Here is a 25,246-nt window from a genome sequence, read left to right on the forward strand (position 1 = left end):
ACCAAACCCAACTAAATCATCCCAGCCAGGGCTTTGTCAAGCCTGACCTTAAAAACCTCTAAGGAAGGAGATTCCACCACCTCCCTAGGTAACCCATTCCAGTGCTTCACTACCCTCCTAGTGAAAAAGTTTTTCCTAATGTCCAACCTAAACCTCCCCCACTGCATCTTGAGACCATTACTCCTTGTTCTGTCATCTTCTACCACTGAGAACAGTCTAGATCCATCCTCTTTGGAACCCCCTTTCAGTTAGTTGAAAGCAGCTATCAAATCCCCCCTCATTCTTCTCTTCTGCAGACTAAACAATCTCAGTTCCCTCAGTCTCTCCTCATAAGTCATGTGCTCCAGCCCCCTAATCATTTTTGTTGCCCTCCGCTGGACTATCTCCAATTTATCCACATCCTTCTTGTAGTGTCGGGCCCAAAACTGGACACAGTACTCCAGATGAGGCCTCACCAGTGCTGAATAGAGGGGAATGATCACTTCCCTCGATCTGCTGGAAATGCCTCTACTTATACAACCCAAAATGCCATTAGCCTTCTTGGCAACAAGGGCACACTGTTGACTCATATTCAGCTTTTCGTCCATCGTAACCCCTAGGTCCTTTTCTGCAGAACTGCTGCCCAGCCATTCGGTCCCTAGTTTTAGCACTTCCATCCTAAGTGCAGGACTCTGCACTTATCCTTGTTGAACCTCCTCACATTTCTTTTGGCCCAATCCTCTAATTTGTCTAGGTCCCTCTGTATCCTATCCCTATCCTCCAGTGTATCAACCACTCCTCCCAGTTTAGTGTCATCTGCAAACTTGCTAAGGGTGCAGTCCACACCATCCTCCAGATCGTTAATGAAGATATTGAACAAAACCGTCCCCAGCACCGACCCTTGGGGCACTCCACTTGATACCGGCTGCCAACTAGACATGGAACCATTGATCACTACCCGTTGAGCCCGACCATCTAGCCAGTTTTCTATCCACCTTACCGTCCATTCATCCAGCCCATACTTCTTTAACTTGCTGGCAAGAATACTGTGGGAGACTGTATCAAAAGCTTTGCTAAAGTCAAGAAATAGCACATCCACTGCTTTCCCCTCATCCACAGAGCTGGTTATCTCATCATAGAAGGCAATTAGGTTAGTCAGGCATGACTTGCCCTTGGTGAATCCATGCTGACTGTTCCTGATCACTTTCCCCTCCTTTAAGTGGTTCAGAATTGATTCTTTGAGGGACCTGTTCCATGATTTTTCCAGGGACTGAGGTGAGACTGACTGGCCTGTAGTTCCCTGGATCTTCCTTCTTCCCTTTTTTAAAGATGGGGCACTACATTAGCTTTTTTCCAGTCATCCGGGACCTCCCCCGATCGCCATGATTTTTAAAAGATAATGGCCAATGGCTCTGCAATCTCATCGGTCAACTCCTTTAGCACCCTTGGATGCAGTGCATCCGGCCCCATGGACTTGTGCTCGTCCAGCTTTTCTAAATAGTCCCGAACTACTTCTTTCTCCACAGAGAGTTGGTCTCCTCCTCCCCATACCGTGCTGCAGAGTGCAGCTGTCTGGGAGCTGACCTTGTCTGTGAAGACAGAGGCAAAAAAAGCATTGAGTACGCTAGCTTTCTCCACATCCTCTGTCACTAGGTTCCCTCCCTCATTCAGCAAGGAGCCCACACTTTCCTTGACTTTCTTCTTGTTGCTAACATACCTGAAGAAACCCTTCTTGTTACTCCTAACATCTCCGGCTAGCTGCAACTCCAAGTGTGATTTGGCCTTCCTAATTTCACTCCTGCATGCCTGAGCAATACTTTTATACTCCTCCCTGATTATTTGTCCAATCTTCCACTTCTTGTAAGCTGTTCTTTTGTGTTTAAGACGAGCAAGAATTTCACTGTTAAGCCAAGCTGGTCGCCTGCCATATTTACTTTTCTTCCTACACATCGGGATGGTTTGTTCCTGCAACCTCAATAAGGATTCTTTAAAATACAGCCAACTTTCCTCGACTCCTTTCCCTGTCATGTTATTCTCCCAGGGGACCTTGCCCATCAGTTCCCTGAGGGAGTCGAAGTCTGCTTTTCTGAAGTCCAGGGTCTCTGTTCTACTGCTCTCCTTTCTTCCTTGTGTCAGGATCCTGAACTCGACCATCTCATGGTAACTGCCTCCCAGGTTCCCATCCACTATTGCTTCCTCTACTATTTCTTCCCTGTTTGTGAGCAGCAGGTCAAGAAGAGATTTTCCCTTAGTTGGTTCCTCCAGCACTTGCACCAGGAAATTGTCCCCTACACTTTTCAGAAACTTCCTGGATTGTCTGTGCACTGCTGTATTGCTCTCCCAGCAGATATCGGGGTGATTAAAGTCACTCATGAGAACCAGGGCCTGTGATCTAGCAACTTCTGTTAGTTGCTGGAAGAAAGCCTCGTCCACCTCATCCCCCTGGTCTGGTGGTCTGTAGCAGACTCCCACCACGACATTACCCTTGTTGTTCATACTTCTAAATTTAATCCAGAGCCTCTCAGGTTTTTCTGCAGTTTCATACGGGAGCTCTGAGCAGTCATACTGCTCTCTTACATACAACGCAACTCCCCCACCTTTTCTGCCCTGCCAAAGTGCCAAAACAGGTTTTTCCGTGCATTAAAATCTCATGTGTTATGAGTGTTATAACAAAAGCGAGTTCTACTTGCTTTGACTGGGAAAACATGTAACTATTAGCCATCACCCCAAACACTACACCCTCTACAGGCCCTAGGAAAAGTAAAACTATTGCTGTTGCTGAAATCTTGGCATTTATGGTTATTTATTCAGTATGTCTCACTTTCAGAATATCTATCATAGTCTCCTTACAATATGCACATTAGTTTGAATCTGATACGCAATTATGTATTTCAGGCGGATACTTGCAGGACTGCTTCCAGTATATTCCTTCTTAAAATATAGGCTAAAACTGGTAAACAAAACCAAAAGTAGGCTATCCTATTTTGTAAGATGCATGTGATTTCATCCCCTTAAAGAAGTACTCCAAGTAAATATAGAATTTAAGGTCTGTTTCAAACAATGGTGTTAGGGGGCTTATTCCTTCACATTCCCCCTTCCCTGGTCCTTCTTGCGTGAACAAAGCAACATACCTGAAGTCCGTTGATGTTTATTGGGGTGAACTTCCAGCAAGCTTAAATCCAAGTTCCTTTTTCCTTATTTTCGAATCCCAACTTACTTCCTCAGACTGTCACAGTGAGAGAAGGCCCTTACACAGGCAGACAGTGATTTTGATTCTTTCATACCTCTATAAGTAGCTAAATGATAAACATATACCTAAATTCTTAAAGTATAGGCCCTTACAGACAGGACTGACTATCTATGTCCTAACACTGCACCCCTTTTTTTTTCTTTTTCCTTTTGGGGTCCTGCTGCCCAGTTATCCCTGGAAAAGCATAGGACATATGGCGACACACTTCCTGATAGGGCCAGGCATCAAGGTGGAAGGTGTTGATATTCAATCTGTCCCACTGCCCTTTGTGTAGTACTATGCCCTGCACCTTCTCTTGTACGGGCATACCACACCTATTCCAGTTAGTGTTCCAGACTTCCCATCATAGAGGGCACGAGAAGGTTGGGTCTGGGTTGTTTAGTACACGGGGGGAGGGGGGGAGAGGAGGGCTTACTACATTACTTATAGGTTATAATTAGTGGCTGTTCTCTAAGGGTTGTGCCATATGCAACGTAACACAAATACAGTTAAAAATACACCAGCTGCTATGATAATCCACAGCAACACCAAGAGTCCTGACCACTGCAGTATGGTCCAACATCCTGGCCACCACCAAAAACACTGCTTCTCCTCCTTTGATAGGGTTAAAATTTTGTCAGTGCCATCCTGTAGTGTGTATTGTGTGTCCAACTGTTGGTGCTTGCAGCAAGTTGCTCTTGTAATCTTTGTGTACTCTTATCTGTATTGTGTCCATTGAATATCCACAGTGAAATTTGGTATTGTCTATACCAATTCAACTACTTGATACGGCATGGGGTAGTAGATGCTGGTTCGATTGTTTACAACAATTAAGTCCACTGATCCATTGGTGCACCACAGTCCAGGTGGCAGTGTATAGAAGTTCATAATTTGGTCATATACCGGAAGGATTTTGCTGCCTAGTATTATATTGCAGGACTGCATCCATTGCCAACAGAATACACCATACCCCATATACATTACCCCTAAATGCCCCCCACTTTGCAATAGGCCATTGATCCTGCTCCTCCATAGTCATACGAGGGGCACATCCATATTCCTCCTCTAGATATACAACTGTTTAATGTGATGACAGTCCAATTTAACCCCATTCCACTCCCCCACCTATTTCCTAGTGGCTCCCAACGAACTCTCCCTTCCCTAGTTACTCCCATAGGGCTCAAGGGGACCACCTTATTTGCATTTCCTTCCTACGGTATCAGTAACAATTATACAAGAACTGTCCCCACAGGTTGGGGATGTTATTTTTCCAGGTAGATGAGTATGTTTTTGCAATTGTGGATAAATATGGGCTAGCCTCCCGATTTAATACTGAAGGCCAATGTTCTGACCAAGCATCTCTTATAATATCCATTAACATTATTAACTGAGTATTTTGAATATCTACACACACTTCTCCCCATGTTAATCTTCTGAAGCCATCCCCCACCCATGTCACGAGGTCCCCTGCCCAATGAGTTAACTGCAACTTTACCTCTACTGCTGTGCTCCACCCTGTAGCAACTGCCGATAGTTGCTATGTCATTAAATCATTAATTTGTTGTTGAAATCTCACATTTTGGCTTACTAATTGTTTGGTTACCCGCTCGTCCCCCAGATCCATGTACCCAGCATCGTGTTCCCTGCTGCCCACAAACCCCTTTTTGACGACGATTCCAGGTGTGTCCCCTCACCCACCAATTGAATTGCTGTTTCAATCCTTTTATGTACATACTACAATTAGGATTAATTTGGTCCACCCACCATTCCTCGGGGCATACCACCCGTGTAATAGAGTGAAAGGACACATTAAAAAGTGCTGCTGCACCCGCTCACACAATGGCTTCCCTACATTTGTTTGTCGGGGAATATTCTTGGCTCCAGGCTGTGGCCACTTTAAATTTGGATTCTTCTAACTTGGCATCCATATCACCTGTAGGGTTACATTCTATAAAATGGTTAACTCATCATACACCCAGTTTCCAAAAGGGGATTTTACACCCAATGTAATATATAACAATCACACCTTCAGGGATTATCTTCCATGGAAGTACTATTGTGGTTACATATGGTAATATCACACCCTAAATGTGGGGCTGTATTTTCCCAAGAGGGTTTCATTTGCTGCAGGAGACCAGAGGGTTATATTCTTTGGACCCTCTGTAACAAACCACATAGCTGGATAACTGTGTTTTCCACTATCATTAATCCTGGCCGCACCCAGGGAGTACCATGCAATATTTCCTGATAAATTTGATATTCTCCACTGGGTTGTGATTCCCGCATCTAATCTATAAATCATATACTGACACTGCCAAATTCCTGTTGGAGTATTAGTGGGACATCTGTCTATGGGGAGCTTTTCACAGTCTTCATTAGCTTTATTACCACAAGTTGCATGTGTAGCCATTCATGGGTTTCCTCCTTTTGACACTTCACATCGTGGGAGATTAACAGAATTTGTAAATGTGACAATTGTGATTAGCACTAATAATTGTTCCATTCAGGGCCAAGGAATTTTCATCATTTTCTCCTTTTTGAATTAACCTGAAATACACACATAACACAATTTACACATCCCCTTTCCAATACCCTGTTTGTACCTTTTTATTTGTGTGCAGTGAATCCACTCCCATCCTCCATTCTCTGTACCCAATAATAGCAGACTGAGCCCTAATTGGTCAAGGACAAGAGATGGACCCTTCCATTTAGAAGCTGGGAATGGATGGTGGTGACCTGGAATCCTGTACATCACTAGATCTCCCACTGTGGGTAGATCACGCTCCCCGGGCAGGTCATACCCTGCTTTGACTCTCCTTGCTGCTCCTTGCTTGTCTTGGCAGGCCACTGCTTGCTGTACCTGTTTTACATGGTCGATTAGAGTTAAAATCCATTCTTGTGTTAAGCCATGTGTAGGGACTTCCCCGGGTACTGGGGTAAATAGATTTTCCAACCGTTCCATGGGCCTTCCCATGAGAGCCTCATATGGAAAAAATCTTGTGCCCTTTGATTCTCGGGCCCTTATTCTCATTAAGACAAAGGACAGTAACTGTGACCAGTTTTTCCCTCCCATTTCCACTCCCTTTCTTAGCTCATTTTTAATGGTGAGGTTCATGCGTTCCACCTGCCCCGCAGCCTGTGGGTGATAAGCAATATGGAACAATTGTGTGACTCCAGTGAGGGCTGATAGCATCCCTAACAGATCTGACCAGAAAGCAGCTCCTTGGTCTGAGTCAATCACCTTTGGGACCCCCCCCCGCGAATGAATACCTCATTTACCAGTATTTCAGCAGTTACCCGGACAGTTTGATACTTTGTGGGGAAAGCTTCCACCCACCTGCTGAAAGCATCCACTACCACCAACATGAATCAGTTTTTTCTGTGATCTGGTGGTAGGGGTCCTGTGTAGTCAATTTGTATTCTTTCCCAAAGTCCCCTTGGGGCTTGTCTCATTAATTCTCCCCTTAGCACCGTGTGAGGTGGGTTGTGTCTGGTACAGTCCAAACAATGTTCCAGATGTGATATTAAATCAGCTGTCATTCCTGGCCACCAGAACAACCTTTTTAAAGTTCCCAGTGCCTCCTCAAACCCGGGGTGTCCCCCTGCCACGCTCCCACGCACCCAGATTAAGAAAGCCGTCCAGCTTCCCTGAGGGCACACCCTTACTCAGGGCCGTCCGTAGCTATTCTGGGGCCCTCCGCAACCCCTCCGTGAGGGTGGGGTGTGGGGCCCCAGGCTCCACGGGGGCAGGGGGGCTGGCTTCAGGTGTAGGGAGGAACCACCCCCCAGCACTCACCGGCGGCAGGGCTGGGGCCGGGTCCCTTCACTTCCTGCTGCCAATGAGTGCAGGCCCGGCCTTGCTGCAGTCCTCAGGGGCAGGAAGGGGCAGGGCTGGGGGTGAAGCAGGAGCGGGAAGAGGCAGGGCGGGGGTAGAGCAGTACACAGCTGCGCAGGGCACCAGGGAATTTGGTGCCTCAAGTTTCCTGGTGCCCTACGTAGCTGCGTACTTTGCATATGGGTAAGGACAGCCCTGGCCTTACTGGTCCCTCAGCTGTTAAGACAAACCAAATCCCTTCCATTAGTTCCACCTTTGGCACATGCCTGTCCCCAAGTTCCATGATGCCTGCCAGTCCTGGGTCAGATTCTTCCAACTCTCAAATTCATCCTCCCCGATCTGTATCCACCCCACTTCTTGTTATCACCGCTACAAGCATGCTGTTCTCTGGCTCCCAGGACCAGCGGGGTACCTCTGTTGCAGCCTGCTTGGCCTCTGCATCAGCATGATTATTCCCTTTGCTTAGGGGTCCTGTTTTCTTGTGTGCCTTTACCACATTGAGCTATGTAAAACAGCTTCTCCACTCGCTTCCACCAGTTAGCATGCTTGATTGTGGAGCCGTCTGTTGCCCTGAAATTATTATCTGCCCACCATCTCAGCATTAATGTGGCCCCACGAAATACATAATCTGAATCTACCACCACCCAACATTCTGGCTTAAGTTTGGGATCCACTCCATTTAAAGCTGTTAGCAAGGCTGCCAGTTCTGCTTTCTGAGCTGACCTTGCTTCTAGTGAGAAACCAATGGTGCTGACTGTCTCATTTCCTTTGATTCCCACAACAGCTAAGCCTGCAGTTTTCTGTCCCCCCTGGTACCTACAACTTCCATCTAAAAACCATACCAGTGTCCCCTCCTTTACCTGATTGGGGTTTTACCTGGCCTGGCTTCACGTTGGTGTGGGGTGCCAGCCAGATGTAATCTGGCTACCCAGACTATGGGTACTTTAATACTTCTGCTTTAATGTTTTCTGCTTGTAGAGCCAGCAACCATTTGGCAATATGCTGTCCGCTCACTTGTCCCTGTAAGACAATATGCATGTTTAGCAGCCGCAGGAGGTCATGATGAGATCGGACTATTACTTTCTGCATTCCCGTGAGGTATTTGAATTTCCCTATCCCCCAGTAGGTGTACAACACCTTTTCACATCATCCATACTTCAGTTCCACAGCACTCAAAAGTCGAGAGGCAAAGGTCACAGGTTGGTTCTCTGCTCCATACTCCTGTGTTAATGCACAACCAATGATGGTGTCAGATACCAAAGGGTACAGATAAAAGAGTTTCTCCCCATCTAGGGAGGCCAGCACTGGAGCACTGGCCAGGTTTTCCTTTAGTACTCTCACTTCCTCAGTACTTCCTGACCACGCCCAAGTTGAGGCTCAGGTTAGGTCATATAGAAGCTGGGCTATTTCTGCATAATTGGCCACAAAATCCCTGCAAAATCCAGTTAGACCCAGAAAACTTTGCAAGGTTTTAACATCCATCGGCAGTGGCAGGGACTGGATCAATTGCAACCATCCCTTATTGATTTCCCTTCCCATCTGGGTCACTTCCACTCCTAAGAAGGTCACTCTTGTCTGTCCCATCTGAGCCTTTGCCCATTGACCTTCAACCCTGCTCTTGCCAAAGCTTTCAGGACCTGCTCGGTTAGTTCCCTGTCTTCCTCCTCTGTCTCTGACATTAGCAACTGGTCATGTACATATTGTATGCACCTTGCTGAATCCACCCCCTCCAGAGCCTGTCTCATGTATCTGGGAAAAATTGCAGGGGAGTCCCGATATCCCTGGGGTAAGACTGTCCAGCAGAATTGTCCTCCCTCCCATGTGAATGCAGTTTTATACTGACACAAGGTAGCTAGTGTCAGAGACCAAAACCCATTTGCTAGGTCCAAAACAGTGAAAATTCATTTGGGGTCCAATACAGGCTAGCATTTCAGGGTACGCTGCCACTACTAAGGCTGGTGAATTGGCCAGAGCATTTAGTGCCCTGTAATCCACAGTGAGGTGCCAGGTACCGTTTGGCTTTCTCACTGGCCACACAGCAGCATTACAAGGGGATGCAACTGCTTTAATCAATCCCCTCTGTTCCAATTCCCAAATAGTTGCCCTCACTTCTGCCAATGCCTCCGGAGGAATAGGATATTGTTTCTGTGCGGGAGGGTCCCCTCCTTCTAGCAGTATCTCCATGCTGCCCCTACCACAATCCAGGTTATCCTTAGCCCACAGAGGAATGACAGCAAAGAGTCCTGTGGTACCTTATAGACTAACAGACATATTGGAGCATGAGCTTTCGTGGGTGAATACCCACTTGGTCAGATGCACCCATGAAACCTCATGCTCCAATACGTCTGTTAGTCTATAAGGTGCCACAGGACTCTTTGCTGCTTTTACAGATCCAGACTAACATGGCTACCCCTCTGATACTTGACACCACAGAGAAATGTGTTCCCACCCTGCCTGGGGTGGTGGGAGGGCATGTGCCACTTTAATGGTCATAGTGGCTATCCCAGAGGTCTCAAACATGCGGCCCGTGGGCCGCATGCGGCCCGTGGAGCTCTTCCCTGCGGCCCGCGGAGCTCCCCAGGGCCGCCCAGAGGGGGGGGGCAAAGGGGACAATTTGCCCCGGGCCCCGGGCTCCGCAGGGGCCCCCAAGAGAAAAGCGGAGGCTCCCGCCTCCGCCCCTCTCCTGGAGCCTCGGCGCATAGAGCGCCGAGTCTCCGTCCGAGCGCCTGAGCCCCGCCCCGATCCGAGCCGCATGGGGAGGGGGCGGGGCTGGGAGCTCTGGGCTGAGCGCTGCGCTCAGCGTGGCGCTCACAGCCCCGCCCCCTCACCCCGCGGCTCTGAGCGGGAAGCTCAGGCCTCGCCGAGACGCGCTCGGGTAAGGGGAAGCGGGAGCCGCCGGGGCCGGGCCGGGCCTGGGTGGGAAGCGGGACCCGCCGGGGCGGGGCCCGGCCGTGGGAAGGAAGCGAGACCCGCCGGGCCGGGCCGGGGGGTGGGGGAGGGAAGCGGGACCCCGCCGGGGCCGGGCCGCCAGGAAGGAGGGGGGAGGAGCGGGGAGCCGCGCGCTTAGGGGAGGAGGTGGAGAAGAGACAGGGCAGGGGCGGGGCCTCATGGAAGGGGTGGATTGGGGGTGGGGCCAGGGGCAGCAAGGGGGCGTGTCAGTGATGCGGCCCTCGGGCCAATGCACTAGTCCTCATGCGGCCCTCGGGGTCATTTGAGTTTGAGACCCCTGGGCTATCCCCATAGGAATGGTATAGCCCTGTCCATCCTGCGTCTGCCCCAGTAAACACACTCAATTGGCTAAATCCTAGTTTGTGTGAATCTCCTGCCCCCAACAGATTAAGCATATCATTACAACCCCACATAATCTCCCCTTCCCTCTAGATTCCTTTGATCTGTCTCTGCCTCAGGGTTAACTGTGTCTCCCCAGCCATTGCCCCTACAATTGCCAGAGTTCCTTCTGAGGGTCTCCTCTGCCCCCATGTGGTTAAGCTGATAGCTGCTCCAGTGTGTATCAAAAAATCTCTCATGGGACTCCCTTTGATTGCCCCCAGAGCATGGGGCGACCAGATGCGTCATGTCCTAAACTGAGACCATGGACAGGACGCCTCCCAGGGTGCCCCTAAGTCGCAGCACTCACCTCTGTCCCTCCCACTGGTTCGCAGGGGGGCCAGGAGTCCTGGCACCGAACACATTCTTGTCTCCAAGCAAAATTGTGTGCCTGGCATTTCAGGCAGTCCCAGGCCCCAGACCTCTGGGGTCACTTTCCCCCAACCTGATCCTGGGGCGTCAGTTTAGCCTTCAGTCTCTGGATCTGTTGCTCTATAGCTTCCCACTGTCCCTGACTGACCACCCCCAAGCCACGACCTCTCCTTCTACATCCTCCTCTCTGGACTGAACAACTCCTTTCCACCATGTACTGATCCTCCGCAGTAATAACATGGACTGGCTCTCCCCGCGATGCATCTGCCTCCACACATCTGCCTGTTCCAGAAACTGAGGTAGCTGATTGGGAGCAAGTTCAGGGTGCTGCAACCTTAAATGCCCCACTAACTGCGGATCGCTCAGCTCCAACCATTTCTCCAGCAATTCTACATCCCTATCCTGCTCTACACCCCGACCAGGTCCTGGTGCCCCTGTCTGGGGTATCACCCATGGACCGTCCAAGGGATGCACCCAGCACCGTGCCCATGCCTGTACACAATTAAGTGTATCCCGCCCTGTTTTCCAGGGATTCACTTCATCTTAGTCATCCCCGCAGTACGAGAGTACACCCCAAACAACTGTTTTGCCACGTGTCCGGGGATTAGAAATGGGTGTGCGAGTCCTGCCACATCGATTCCCAAGGTGCCCCATCCCAAAAGACTATGCCATATGATCACCTGGTCCTCACGAGTTAGACCCTCCATCTCCCTGCCCACCTCCACTAGCCACAGCACAAACTGATCCCAATCATCCCGGGGTACCTTTCCCAAATGGCCCAATACTTCTTCCCAGTCCTTCAGGGACAAGAGGCAGATTTCTGCCTGTTCTACTACTTGTGGGGCATGGTCCCCCCACCCTGCCACTGGGGCCACTATTTCTGCCTCCTGCAGTTCCTCCCGAGTAGCCTCTCTTGCAGGGGCTGTAACTGTGGATCGCTGGCTTACAATGCCCATTGGCAGTGGTGGGTACAGTGTATTTTCAGGGTAAGGTGGTGGAGGTGTCTCCTTCAGTTCCAATAGTGGAGCAGCTGGTTTGGGGTCCCCAAGTTCATTGCCCCCATGTTTACATTGATACAATTCCTCCTCTAAGTCTCCTACTCTCCCCAGCAGTTCATCCCTCTCTCGCCAGATTGCCTCATAAGACTTCTCTGACCATGCAGCATCCCGTGCCTTCAAATCCACTACCTCTACCACTAACACAGATTCTTCTGTTAAAATCTGTTGCTGATCCACAGTCCTCTCCAAATCCTTAATGTGTTGGAGGAGGTCGGCTTCCCTTTTTGCCCAGTATGCCATCCCAGCGCACAAACTTTGTAATATTATTCCCTTTTTCCTACACTCCCAAAACCTCCCCCATCTCCTTCTCAATCTCATCCCAGGTGGACCCCTGCACCTGGTACGGGCCCTGATTATTCCTTATCCATTTGTTCAAAAAATCCGTTACCCCAGCTTGCCAGAACCCGCAACTACCATCACGAGAGTTCGCCATACCCCCTCCAAGCAGCTGTGCAGACTGTTGGGGGGAAAGGGGGGTATTTACAGGCTGCCACTCACCTATCCGATGCAATGTATCCGAGTCAGCAGTAGAAATGCCTACATCATAGAAAGCTCAAATGAAAATATACTCTCACAGGGGAGGATTTATAAATTTAAAAAACCCAAATGAATGGGACAAATACATTTTGAAAAGATTTAAACAATTTTATATCTTTAAAATAACTTGAGAGAATACAAAATTAGCAAGGAACCAAAAATAACCCACTTTGTCTCAAATGGTATTGGAAATACACAAGGAAACTTTCTCTATCCCTCCCTTGGAAAAGTTCCTTCTCACAATTTGAGGTTGGAATGAAGGTTGGGGTTGGCGGATGGAGGAGAAAAAGTCATTACTGACACTTTCAATTTTCCTCTACACCTGTAAGTATGGCAGTCATGAAAGTTGATGGAGAAAAACAGTCTTCAGAGCAATATAACCTGCACTAAGCTCTGGCTCCTCCGAGGAACTGGGAGGAACTACAATTCTGTATTATTGCATATTCAAATAGTGTGTAACAGTGACTACATAGGTGTGAGAATTTTTTTAAGATGAACATCATTCTGAACTCAGATATACGTCTGCTTATTCTGTTCTTTCACCAGACAAGTCTGGCAGGCCTCTCTCCTTTCCAGGGTCTATTGTGCTTGCTTTGAGGTAAAGTGGTGCTGCTCTATCTGTGTTATGAGCCCTGTCATTTAAAGAAAGCTTCTCTAGGGATTCGGGATTATTATTAGGAGGCTTCAGATCTTTCCCACTTCTGAAGGTTTCTCCACGTGCCCCAGTGGAAATGTTATCCAGAGCGCCCACTCTTAAAAGGTAAACTAAACTAAAAAAGATGAGGAGGCTAGCATAGCTCAGTCAAATGTGGCTGCTGCTGCTGCTTCTTTACAGGCATGTCCCAACTAACTGCCTTTTGCATCTATGAACCTCTTCACCTGCCCAGCAGAAAAAATGAGATTAGGGAAATGAGGATTTCATATGCCCTAGCCTGAAGGAATATTTGAACATCCAAATTTTTCTCCAGAGCAGCATTCTGATACCATCTCAGGTCCTACCTTGTTCTTTAAGAGGCTTTTTAATTTTTTCGTTGGATGTGGGAGGGCTAATGAAATATCCATTTACCTGAGAGCCTATCCCAGGATACTGTTATAGTCTAATGAACTCCAATTTCTGCAACAGTCTGGAATTATCTGCAGATTCACTTTCATTAATTTATCTCAGCTCTGGAGCTGATAACAAAAGGTTACAGCAACAAATATAACCTAAATAGAGCTGGCCAGAATATACCTTCAAAGAAGCACTCTGCTTCAGTTGGGTGGATTTTATTGCAAGCATGCCAACATTTATAGATGTCCAAGACTAGGCTGGTAAAGGTGAGACAGCCAGTAAAGCTATTGCTTTGAAAGAGCTCACACAGAGCAACCTCTAGGTGGTACTATGGTTGCAGGACTCTACTCCTGAGACTTTCTACCCTGAATTATGATTGCTGCTAACTGACTTTTCTCAGGTGTTTTTTGAGAATGTTTTAACTAAGCTATTTCACTGCCCGATGGCTTGCAATAAATAGGTGCTTTCCCTAGAACTACATGTGCATGAAAATCAGATTCTTGCAAAACACACAAGACAAATAAACTCCCTCCCAGTCTTTCCTCCTTATTAATTACATGTTAATTATATAGTGTGCTGCCCTAGAAAAAAATTGAGATTATTTCCTTTATGCGGTTTCCAAAGTGTGGACAATCTTTTAAATGTAACTTTTATAATAATGCTTTGTATCTTTCATCTAAGCATGACAAAGTTCTTAGACATACCATTAATTAATAATATAACCTTGCAGTGACATATGCTGCAGTTCTGTCATTTAAAACACAATATAAGGTCATTTGGTAATTATATGTTTGCTAATGCCAAACTATTACTTGCTACAGCTGCAACACATGCTCTATAATATAATTCAGGGCATATTACTTAGTAAACTGATGATTTGTAAATGGGTGTTTCCTCTTTGGCCATATAACTGCAGAAATAGTAAATTCAAGAACACAATCTGAGCAACGTGCTACAAAAACATTAATATTTTCTTGACTGTTTTTAAATATAGAAACTAGTACATGAAGCAAAGCATTTTCTGGCCTATTTTATTGCTTATATTGATTTTTTCACATGAATACATAAAATTATAGCACATGATTCAATGTTGTCTTTCATTAGGAACAGAACACTCGGCATATGTAAAAACAAAGATACTGTGTGCCCAGTGGCCTTCAGATCTGTGAATCTGAGTATGCAGCACGAGTTGCTTAACCAGGTCTGTACACACTCAGATTCTCACTTGTCTCTAGGAGCTAGGCCCTGGTTGACACTTGACCTTAAAAACCTCTCTAGTGACTGTTCCACTCCATGTCTAGACATCATAGTATTCTTTCTATCACATGAGCTGATAAAATGTTTATGCTCACCTGGTGGCATGACCAGTCTACTCTCACTAGACTGTTTACCAAAATTAGATGCTCCCAGTCTTAAAAGAGCCACAAATGGCAGTTCCTTGAAAGGAAGATCACACCTGGGGGCTCCCCTTACATTGTGCTCTCTTTACAGAGGCCTAGTTGCTCACAGCCCCACCCCCTCATTGTTTTTGAGGATGTCCCCATCTCCAGATGCCAGACTGCTCTCCCCACACCTATTCTAAGGGAAGGCAGGGTCGCAAGCAGCAGCAGCACTGCAAGAAAAGCTCCTGCTTTCTTTGTTGCTATCACTGGGCTGTGCCTTCCGTTAGTCGGGGACCTGACATACACTAATAAATATTAGATTTGCAAATTTTATTAGCAGTGATTCTATATTTGCTTCCAGATCACTGATAGAGATATTGAATAGTCCTGGGCCCAGAACTGATCTCGGTGGAACCCCATAGACACACCTCTATTTGATGATGATTCCCCATTGACAACTACTTTTTTAGACCTATTAGTGAGCTAGTTTTTAATCACTGTAACATATACTTTGTTGATATTGAATGGTGCTAGATTTTTAATCACGATATCATGCAGTACTAAGTCAAATGTCTTCCAAAAGTCTAAGTTTATTACACCTACGGAGCAAAGAGTCCTGTGGCACCTTATAGACTAACAGACGTATTGGAGCATGAGCTTTCGTGGGTGAATACCCACAGTTACCTTTATCAACCAAACTTGTAATTTCCTTGCAGAATGAAATCAAGTTTGTTTGACAAGAGCTATTTTCCATAAAACCATGTTTATTGGTATTAATTATATTTCTATTCTTTAATTTCTTGTTAATTGGATCCTGTATCAGCTTTTCCATTTTTTTTTCCTGGGACTGATGTCAGGCTAACTGATATGTAATTAGCCAGGTCATCCCACTTGCCCTTTCTGAATTTTGACACAACATTAGCACTCTTCCAGTCTTCTGGAATTTCCCCCAGTGTTCCAAGATTTATTGAAAAGTAACATCAGTGGGCCAGAGACCTTCTTAGCTGTTTGGTCTAGGGATGTGCAGCAGGAAAATAATAGCATTCTGAATTAATTGTGGCCTCTCCTACTGACTCACTGCTATGCTTTGTGCAAGTCACTTATTGTGCATCAGCTGTGTAAAAAGGATATAATATTATGTACCTCACTGGCTTATTCTGGGGCTTAATAAAATAATGAAGGGCAGTGTTTTGAGAGCCTTGCATGAAAGGCATTATATGAGTTCAAAGCATTACTATTATTATAGTTTTTAAACTTTACAGGAAATGTCATCACGCTAGGTAGAACTCAACATTCCCAAAGCCAGAGGGTGGGGCACCTTAGTATATATAAAGCTCTTTAAGTGATCAGTCTTGCAGGACAAGGCAGACTGAAGACAGGTGAGTCTGAACTCATTCATATTGTACTCCCTTGGAGCAGGAGGAATCCTCAATTTTATTCATAGTGACATTCTATTTGTAGTAATCTAGTCATTGTGTGTCTATTTAAGGATAATGAAGCAATTGATGGACTTCTAAAATGATTTCTATAAAAGGAATCTTTGAGGGAAAAAATAAGATATGTTAAAATGTGACTATATGACCAGTTCCTGTTCATGGAAAAAACAGATATGTACCAAAGAGTCTGCTCACTATTGGTCTGATCTATGAAAATGTTTGCTACTGATTTAATGGGTACAGGGACAGACTATAATGGTCTGATCCTTCAAATACTATCAAGTACAGGGTGTATTATGCTGAAGTGATGTGATAGTAAGTCCCGACCTAAGTAGTAAGTGTGTGCTAGACTAGGTAAAAAGTCAATGAGCCTGTCTTTGGATGTGGTTTGAGTAAAATTTGCCATTTGTGTGGGTGAACTTTTCTTAATAACATTGGAAACTTTCTTGAATTCTTCATGTTTGCAGAGTTTGATTAATTTTCACACTGTCTTGGGTGCCTGAGAAGAACCATCCCCATGCTACTAACACTGATGTTTCTGGGCCTTGCTGCCCTTGTTGGTGAGTTTGGGGGTTATTTCTATTTCACTAGTCAAAAGCAACACTGGCAAGAGATTATAGTAGGGCTGGGGGAATGCAATCAGATCTGAGTTCTCCTATTATATAGAGCTGTAAAATCTACCATATGGGTAACTCTTCTTTTGGGTGTGAGGTTTCTTGCCTTCCATATAAGCCTATTAAACTATAAATGCTAAAGTATAGGTTAGACAGCAGAATAGGATCACAAAAACAACTTACGTTAAGTCTTAGCTAAGGTCATAAATGCCCTTGGTTGGCTGATGGGTTCAGTTAATTCCCCACTTTCTAGAAAGTAGAACAATTTGACAAGGCCCAAGCTAGCGAATCATTGTTTTTCCTTCAAAACATCACTGTGTCACAGATGGACACAGGATCCATTGCCAATAGGAGATGGGTAGTCTTCCATTCTCACTGAAGATAAATTCTCAGAGGATGTATGGTATGCTTGTAGGAGTTTGATAGAAGAAGTTCACTGAAATAAGTTCATGCATTGGGACATTTGCTCAAGTATAGAGACATGAAGGGATGTATAAGTAACAGTCAGCATGGATTTGTCAAGAACAAATCATGTCAAACCAACCTGATAGCTTTCTTTGACAGGGTAATAAGCCTTGTGGATGGGGCGGGGGGAGCGGTAGATGTGGTATACCTTGACTTTAGTAAAGCTTTTAATACTGTCTCACATGACCTTCTCATAAACAAACTAGGGAAATGCAACCTAGATGGAGCTACTATAAGGTGGGTGCAAAACTGGGTGGAAAACTGTTCCCAGAGAGTAGTTGTCAGTGGTTCACAGTCATGCTGGAAGGGCATAATGATTGGAGTACCGCAGGGATCAGTTCTGGGTCTGGTTCTGTTCAATATCTTCATCAATGATTTAGATAATGGTATAGTGAGTACACTTATAAAGTTTGCAGATGACACCAAGCTGGGTTGCAAGTGCTTTGGAGGATAGGATTAAAATTCAAAATGATCTGGACAAACTGGAGAAATGGTCTGAAGTAAATAGGATGAAATTCAATAAGGACAAATGCAAAGTGCTCCACTTAGGAAGGAAAAATCAGTTGCACACATACAAAATGGGAAATGACTGCCTAGGAAGGAGTACTGTGGAAAGGGATCTGAGGGTCATGGTGGACCACAAGCTAAATATGAGTCAACAATGTAACACTGTTGCAAAAAATACGAACATAATTCTGGGACGTATTAGCAGGAGTGTTGTAAGCAAGACATGAGAAGTAATTCTTCCGCTCTACTCCACGCTGATTAGGCCTCAACTGTAGTATTGTGTCCAGTTCTGGGCACCACATTTCAGGAAAGATGTGGACAAATTGGAGAAAGTCCAGAGAAGAGCAACAAAAATGATTAAAGGTCTAGAAAACATGACCTATGAGGGAAGATTGAAAAAATTGGGTTTGTTTAGTCTGGAATAGAGAAGACTGAGGGGGGACATGATAACAGTTTTCAAGTACGTAAAAGGTTGTTACAAGGAGGAAGGAGAAGAATTTTTTTTTCTTAACTTCTGAGGATAGGACAAGAAGCAATGGGTTTAAATTGGAGAAAGGGAGGTTTAGGTTGGACATTAGGAAAAACTTCCTAACTGTCAGGGTGGTTAAGCATTGGAATAAATTGCCTAGGAACGTTGTGGAATCTCCATCATTGGAGATTTTTAAGAGCAAGTTAGATAAACACCTGTCAGGGATAGTCTAGATAATACTTAGTCCTGCCATGAGTGCTGGGAACTGGACTAGATGACTTCTCAAGGTCCCTTCCAGTCCTATGATTCTATGATCCTCAGCTGATAAAAATTGTCCTGGCTTTATTGACTTCAATATGTAATATTAGCAAAAGGCAATTAATGGATATTAGATTTTGTTGAAGGTGCCATTGATGCTGATGCTTCTAATAGTGCTATTAATATAAATTAGTATAATACAACAGAAATGTCAGTGTGGAGGTGTTCTTTCTGCATAAGTTTAATTCATGCTTGCAACAGTCTGAGCAATACAGTCTTAAGATCTTATTTTTAATATCTTTCTTTAACTTTTTAGCTCCTTCTGTAAGTTATGGATGTTATGGTGATTTACGTACTGTGGAAACCCCGGTGATTTCCTGCGGAGCTGTACAAACCCCAACTTGTGGTAGGTATCATTCACTGCTTGATTGGCTGTACTTCAGTGCAGACACTTCTGTTTGTGCTCAGAAATACAGAGCTAATTGGAGGGTAGACAGTGATACTGAGTCTGTAAAACAAGGTGAGGGGAAGTGCCAAGTGTTAAGGCCTACTGTTTTCAAATGGCAGCCTTTCTTAGCTCTGTCTTCTTTATCTGTCTCTGAGGAACCCCCTTTGAGGTCCCACATTTATAGCAATCAGCCTCTGAACAAAGAGAAGCAGACATGATCCCTTTCCAGTCAATACTGCTCCTTAATCAGCTAGGCTTTTGGTGGCATTATCTCCACACAGGTGCTGAGCACGCACTTTCCTCCGCTCTCCCAGACCCCTCCTCGACTGGGAAACAAGACACCTGGAATGAAACTTGAGTCTTGACATGCTGAACAAACTGGCCAGTTGTGACATGCCAAATACATATTTTATAGGCCCAAATCAAAGGAGGGTGACCCTGGAGCTGTGGCGATCCTACTCCTCCTTTGAGTGCCCCATTTTGAGAATTCTCTCCCAATTTCCTTTACATTTTTTTGAGGAGATTAAGTTTTGTGGATAAGAAATCTTTTCACTTGCACTCCTGTTTGGAAAAGAAGATGTGTTAGAGAAGGAAAAGGAAATATCAGCATTTTATTGCAACATGTAGAAAACATCCAATATTTTGCTATGGGTGAAATCCTAGCTCCACTGAGAGTCAATGGCAAAAGTCCCATTGACTTCAATGGAGCCAATATTTCTCCTTATGTAATATCTTGAAGATCTGAAGATAAACTTGGAAGATTAAGACTGAAGTGCATTGGGTGGTGGGCCCTGTTAAAAGCCAGTCAGGTTTCAAGGGGGAGGTTCCCACTCTTTGCTTTCATTCCATTTCTCATTCATGATCTAACTATACTACCATCAGGCTGGGTAGATAGCACTTTTCTTTCAGAGTCAGTAATGATTCAGTGATCCAGAGTGTATTAAGAGGCTGGAGGTAACTTTGGGGGGATGAGATGTAAAACAGAGTTCCCTTCCACATTTAGTCATGAGAGATCCCAGAGAACTTTTGTATGAAGAGGGCTGCTAAGCCCCTTGTCTTGATCAAACTCCAAATTGGATAAATCCATTTTGTATAACTAAGTTCCCCTTTGCCATTTTGATTGGATACAGTATTCTCCACTTTCTGTCCTGTGTTGTTACCTTATGCTCTTAAACAATTGCTTCACTTCTGAGCAGAGGTGGCTGTATTTTACTGATGTGTTAAGTGATTCCTATATGTAGTGTAAATTCATAAAACTTTTGGGGCTGAAAACTGCTACATAGTGTAAGTTATGTTAAATACATATGTTATCAACTGTTTTAAAATGTGCTTGCTTGGGGATTTAAGTGTTAATGTAGCTTGCTGTGTTGCTTTTTTAAAATACAAATCATTTAACATATTTATCTTCATGGTGTTTCTCTTTCTTATAAATTTATGGATAGTTTTTCAAAAGTACTCTAGTACTGGTGACCCGTGGGTGCTTAGCATCTCTGAAAATCAGGGTTGTCAAATTTTTATTGAAAGTAAAGTCTGAAAAAAGACTGGATCAGGAAAATGTTAAGGAGGAAAGAGATATCAAAGGCTTCCTAAGAATTGCAGGGGCTCCCCCCAACCCTTTTGTTACTTATTCAGAGAGATATAAAGATATAAAGACTCAACTTTCTGGATTTCAAAAACTATCAACCATATTCAGAAATCAATAGGATTGCACTGGCTTTTCAAATATGTTGATCCACATTAAATGGCTGCATTTTTCTAATCAGCAAATGATTGCTTTGGAATTTATCTGTAAAGTGATTTTTTAAAAATTACATGCAGAAACCACATTCACCTTTGCATTTGCTACAGGGGTTCATGTTGCAGAAAAGTTTGCTGAAATAGACATAGTACGTCTACAGAGATACAAAGTCCCTATTATGAGAGTTGCCAGAAATCTGTGCATAGATCCAGCACTCATTGCTGCAATCATGTCCGTGGAGAGTCGTGTTGGAGCTACTCTAGTCGATGGCTGGAACCGTGAAAGAACCCAATATGGCTTGATGCAGGTACAGAAGGAAGACCAGGAAAAATAAAAATCCCAAGTACTGAAATAGAAATGTTATACACTAAGGCTTTACTTTAGCAAATTACTTTATACGTTTGGGACAGCACTTATGTACATACTTAAGTCTATTCCTGTTCAGGAAAACACCAGCACATGTTCTTGAATGTCGTCCTGAATAAGGATACATCCTTGAATTGGGGGCTAAAAATATAAAGAACAGAAAACAAAAGTGGTGTTTTTGTTTCTAAGGGAGACTGAATTTTTTGTCTGAATCTTCTAGGTTCATACACAATACAATTCGATTCCTGGAGCTTGGGATAGTGAAGCTCATATAACTCAAGGTGCAACTATTCTAGTTAATGGAATTAAGGCATTACAGACAAAGTACCCTACCTGGTCATCGCAACAATATCTCAGAGGTACAGTATGTGCTGTAAAGTTAAAGGGGCACTATCAAGATAAAACATGATATAATAAAAAGTCGCTTTCACTACATTATTAAGATTTTAATAGCTGAGATTTTTAAAGCTGAAATTAATGTAACAGTCGGATTTACTTTTCACTGTGCTTTTTTGTTGACAGTTTTGTTTTAGGCTATATTTTCTGGTTCTCATGCACTGTACAATGCTATTGTGCTGGGGCTCCCAAGGCTGTAGTAGACTGTTTACATGGAAACAAACATTTCCTTTTTATTGCCATTTAAATCTCAAGAACATTTCTATTCATATTTAATCATAACACCCTTTCCTTAAAAATATGATAATTATTTGTATTATGGAGGCCTCAGTCAAGAAAGGGGCTCCACTGTGCCAGGCACAGCACAAAAACAACCCCAACGAGCTTACAATCTAAAAAGACAAGCCAGAAGAGGGGAAGGAGGGAAAAGAGAGGCACAGAGCAGTGAAGTAACTTGCCCAGTGTCTCAGAGCAGGCCGGTGACAAAGCCAGCAAAAGAACTTGACTCTCAGTGCAGTGCCCTCACCAGTGGAGCACAGAGCCGCCACCAAAATTCATAACCTACATTTGGATCCTAAAATATTTGACAGCTTTCCTGTAGCACAGCTGAGTGGGAAACCAGAACACTTTGGGGGCTGACTAGCTGATCCTGGGATTCTGGCATTCTACCATGGCATGGCACGTTGGCTTGGGGAGGACAGAGAAAGTTATGCATGACTAACCCATTTCAGGGTTGGATGAAGAGTACCAGCTAGGGGTTTGATCTAGCTTCCACTGAACTCAATGACAATAATCCACTGACTTCTGTGGATGAAGGATCAGGGCTTAGCTGACTAGGGTATGGCTGCACTTCAAAGAAAAAGTCACATCACTGAGTCTGAGAGCCCAGGTCAATTGACTTGGGCTTGCGAAATTCAGGGTGTGGGTCTAAAACCAGCAGATGTCCCCACTCAGGCTGTAGCCCGGCCTCCAAGACCCTCCCAACCTCGCTGAGTTTCAGAGACCAGGCTCCAGCCTGAGCCAGAGTGTCTACACTGCTATTTTTTGCTCTGTAGAGCAAGCCCCATGAGCCCCAATCAGTTGACCCAGGCTCTGAGGCTTGCTGCTGTGGGTTGTAATTGTGGTTTTTTTGTTTGTTTGTTTTGCTGTGTAGACATACCCACTGGATCTGATACAAGGCAGTGGAAAAACCTCTCAACTGAGTTCAGAGGAACTGAATCAGGATTTTAGTCTCTCCTCATCTGGGAGGAGTGGTAGGTACGCTGGAGGGTAGGGATAGGATACAGAGGGACCTAGACAAATTAGAGGATTGGGCCAAAAGAAACCTGATGAGGTTCAACAAGGACAAGTGCAGAGTCCTGTACTTAGGACGGAAAAATCCCATTCACTGTTACAGACTAGGGACCAAATGGCTAGGCAGCAGTTCTGCAGAAAAGGACCTAGGGGTTACAGTGGACGAGAAGCTGGGTATGAGTCAAAAGTGAGCCCTTGTTGCCAAGAAGGCTAATGGCATTTTGGGCTGTATAAGTAGGGGTATTTCCAGCAGATGGAGGGACGTGATCATTCCCCTCTATTTGACATCGGTGAGGCCTCATCTGAGTACTGTGTCCAGTTTTAGGCCCCACACTACAAGAAGGCTGTGGAAAAATTGGAAAGAGTCCAGCAGAGGACAACAAAAATGATTAGGGTGCTGGAGCACATGACTTATGAGGACAGGCTGAGGGAACTGGGATTGTTTAGTCTGCAGAAGAGAAGAATGAGGGGGGATTTGATAGCTGCTTTCAACTACCTGAAAGGGGGTTCCAAAGAGGATGGATCTAGACTGGTACCAGATGACAGAACAAGGAGTAATGGTCTCAGGTTGCAGTGGGGGAGGTTTAGGTTGGATATTACGAAAAACTTTTTCACTAGGAGGGTGGTGAAGCACTGGAATGGGTTGCCTAGAGAGATGGTGGAATCTGCTTCCTTAGAGGTTATTAAGGTCAGGCTTGACAAAGCCCTGGCTTGGATGATTTAGTTGGGAATTGGTCCTGCTTTGAGCAGGGGGTTGGACTGGATGACCTCCTGAGGTCCCTTCCAACCCTGATATTCTAAGATTCTGTGATTCTATCTGTCTGCCTTGGAAGTGAACTGGTTGTTAAGTGGATTGGAGGGATCATATGTTGGTAGGTAAGAGTCCTGGAACTGAAACAGGCTCAGATCCTTCTTCTGGCTTGTCTTTTTAGATTGTAGACTCGTTGGGGCTGTTTTTGTGCTGTGCCTGGCACAGTGGCCTCCAAGAGGGAGTGTAATACAAATAATAAATCATATTTTTAAGGCAAGGGTTTTACATGATTAAATATGAAGAGAAATGTTCTTGTGATATTTAAATGTCAATAAAAAGGAAAGATGGTGGGGAGGTAGGAGACGTAGTTAAATTGTGAACACGAGACTGGTAGTGGGGGAGCTTGTAATGAACAAGTATGTCATCACTCTGGTTACTCCAGGTGTATGTTGCATCTTTTTACTTTATCCTTCAACTGTCCTTGCCTTTTTAGACTATAAATTTTTAAAGGCGAAGACCATGTTCCCATCTGCATTCAGAGAGCATCTAGCACATTTTGGATGCTATTGCAATATAAATAATAAATAAACAAATAATAAGTTGTTTGCAAACTCCCTATTAAGAATCAAGTACTCTGTAAATGCAGCTACACAACAGCACGATGCATCATTTTCCAAAAGACTTTATAGGTTCAATTGGATGGATTTTTGCTGAAGCCACAGCTTCTGGCTGACATTTATTTGTTTTTAATTCTGTATTAACTACTTTGTGTCTCGTTGCAGGTGGGATTTGTGCCTATCATGACACGGTTAGGAATATCCAGGTCTATGACGGAATGGACAATTGCAATTCGAGCAATGATTATGTTAATAATGTTATTATTCGAGCCAAATATCTGAAGAATAATGGATTCAGCATTTTAGCATAATACTGGCTTCAGCCTCTTTTCAGATAAATCATAATTCTCATTATTATCAACCTGATCGTGAGAGATGCTATACATCTGGAGAAAACAAATGTTTAATATAGTAATCATACAGTGATTGTAACCACAAAATAAATTGTTCCGGGGTTTTTCCCAACAATAGTGAAGCTGGAAACATCTGTAAATTAATTCCTCCTACCACTCCATCCAAGCACCTATTATCAGTTTCAACTTTTCCACTTGCTAGGGCTGCATGAACAATAAGTGTTACTATAGATCTAGGAGTTAATTAATCCCTTCTCTGGGATTTCAGTGGGTTGTGTGTGGGAGGAATGCAAGACCTCATTGCCTTTATTGTGAAACAAAAACAATAAAGGCCTGCAAAGTCTTTACCTGTTGAGTGGGGAGGCCTCTTCCACATTCTCTTGTATAGAGATGAGTTTGGGGCTGCTCATGTATCATCTAGAGATGGGAGAACATGTGTGGGTCTCCCTCTGTATCTACTCCAGTACTTTCTTCATCCTAACGCCTCCCCTTCTCCAACAGGAAGAAAGAATTCTTCCTCTCCATGGGCTCCTTCCCTTTAGCTTATACCTGCTATTCTGTAAACACAGTCAAGGGACTTTGCTCTGGGTTCTCAGCCCATGTTGATGTCTTTGCTCGCTGACTGATCAATAGGCCAGTGAAGAATCCAATGTGGCTTGGATACTGGAGGACACACTGAGCACGCTCAGCATATCCTCTGCGTTCATTCTCATGAGCCAGACTCCTTCCAGTGATAGGTTTAGTTAGCTATGTACGGTCAAAATG

At 44.7% G+C, this 25,246-nt stretch overlaps 1 protein-coding gene across 1 annotated transcript; it reads left to right on the top strand.

The window, feature by feature from the left end:
- The first annotated feature begins 12,959 nt into the window (after nt 1-12,959).
- LOC120405444 (lysozyme g-like) lies at nt 12,960-24,439 on the top strand. The gene is made up of 6 exons (XM_039539125.1): nt 12,960-13,097; nt 16,674-16,766; nt 18,836-18,925; nt 20,816-21,012; nt 21,292-21,430; nt 24,294-24,439. Exons 2-6 carry the CDS (start codon nt 16,724-16,726, stop codon nt 24,437-24,439), a joined length of 615 nt encoding a protein of 204 aa, XP_039395059.1. The 5' UTR covers nt 12,960-13,097; nt 16,674-16,723.
- Nucleotides 24,440-25,246: the final 807 nt, after the last annotated feature.

This window comes from Mauremys reevesii, linkage group 1 (genome assembly GCF_016161935.1).
Source record: "Mauremys reevesii isolate NIE-2019 linkage group 1, ASM1616193v1, whole genome shotgun sequence".
Classification (NCBI taxonomy): Eukaryota; Metazoa; Chordata; order Testudines; family Geoemydidae; genus Mauremys; species Mauremys reevesii.

Bases quoted from the DNA above. Each gene is read 5' to 3' on its own strand.
- LOC120405444 (XM_039539125.1), top strand. From the start codon at position 16,724: ATGCTACTAACACTGATGTTTCTGGGCCTTGCTGCCCTTGTTG. The intron at 18,926-20,815 runs GTAGGTATCATT...CATTTGCTACAG, and splicing joins TGTACAAACCCCAACTTGTG to GGGTTCATGTTGCAGAAAAG. The intron at 21,431-24,293 runs GTACAGTATGTG...GTCTCGTTGCAG, and splicing joins ATCGCAACAATATCTCAGAG to GTGGGATTTGTGCCTATCAT.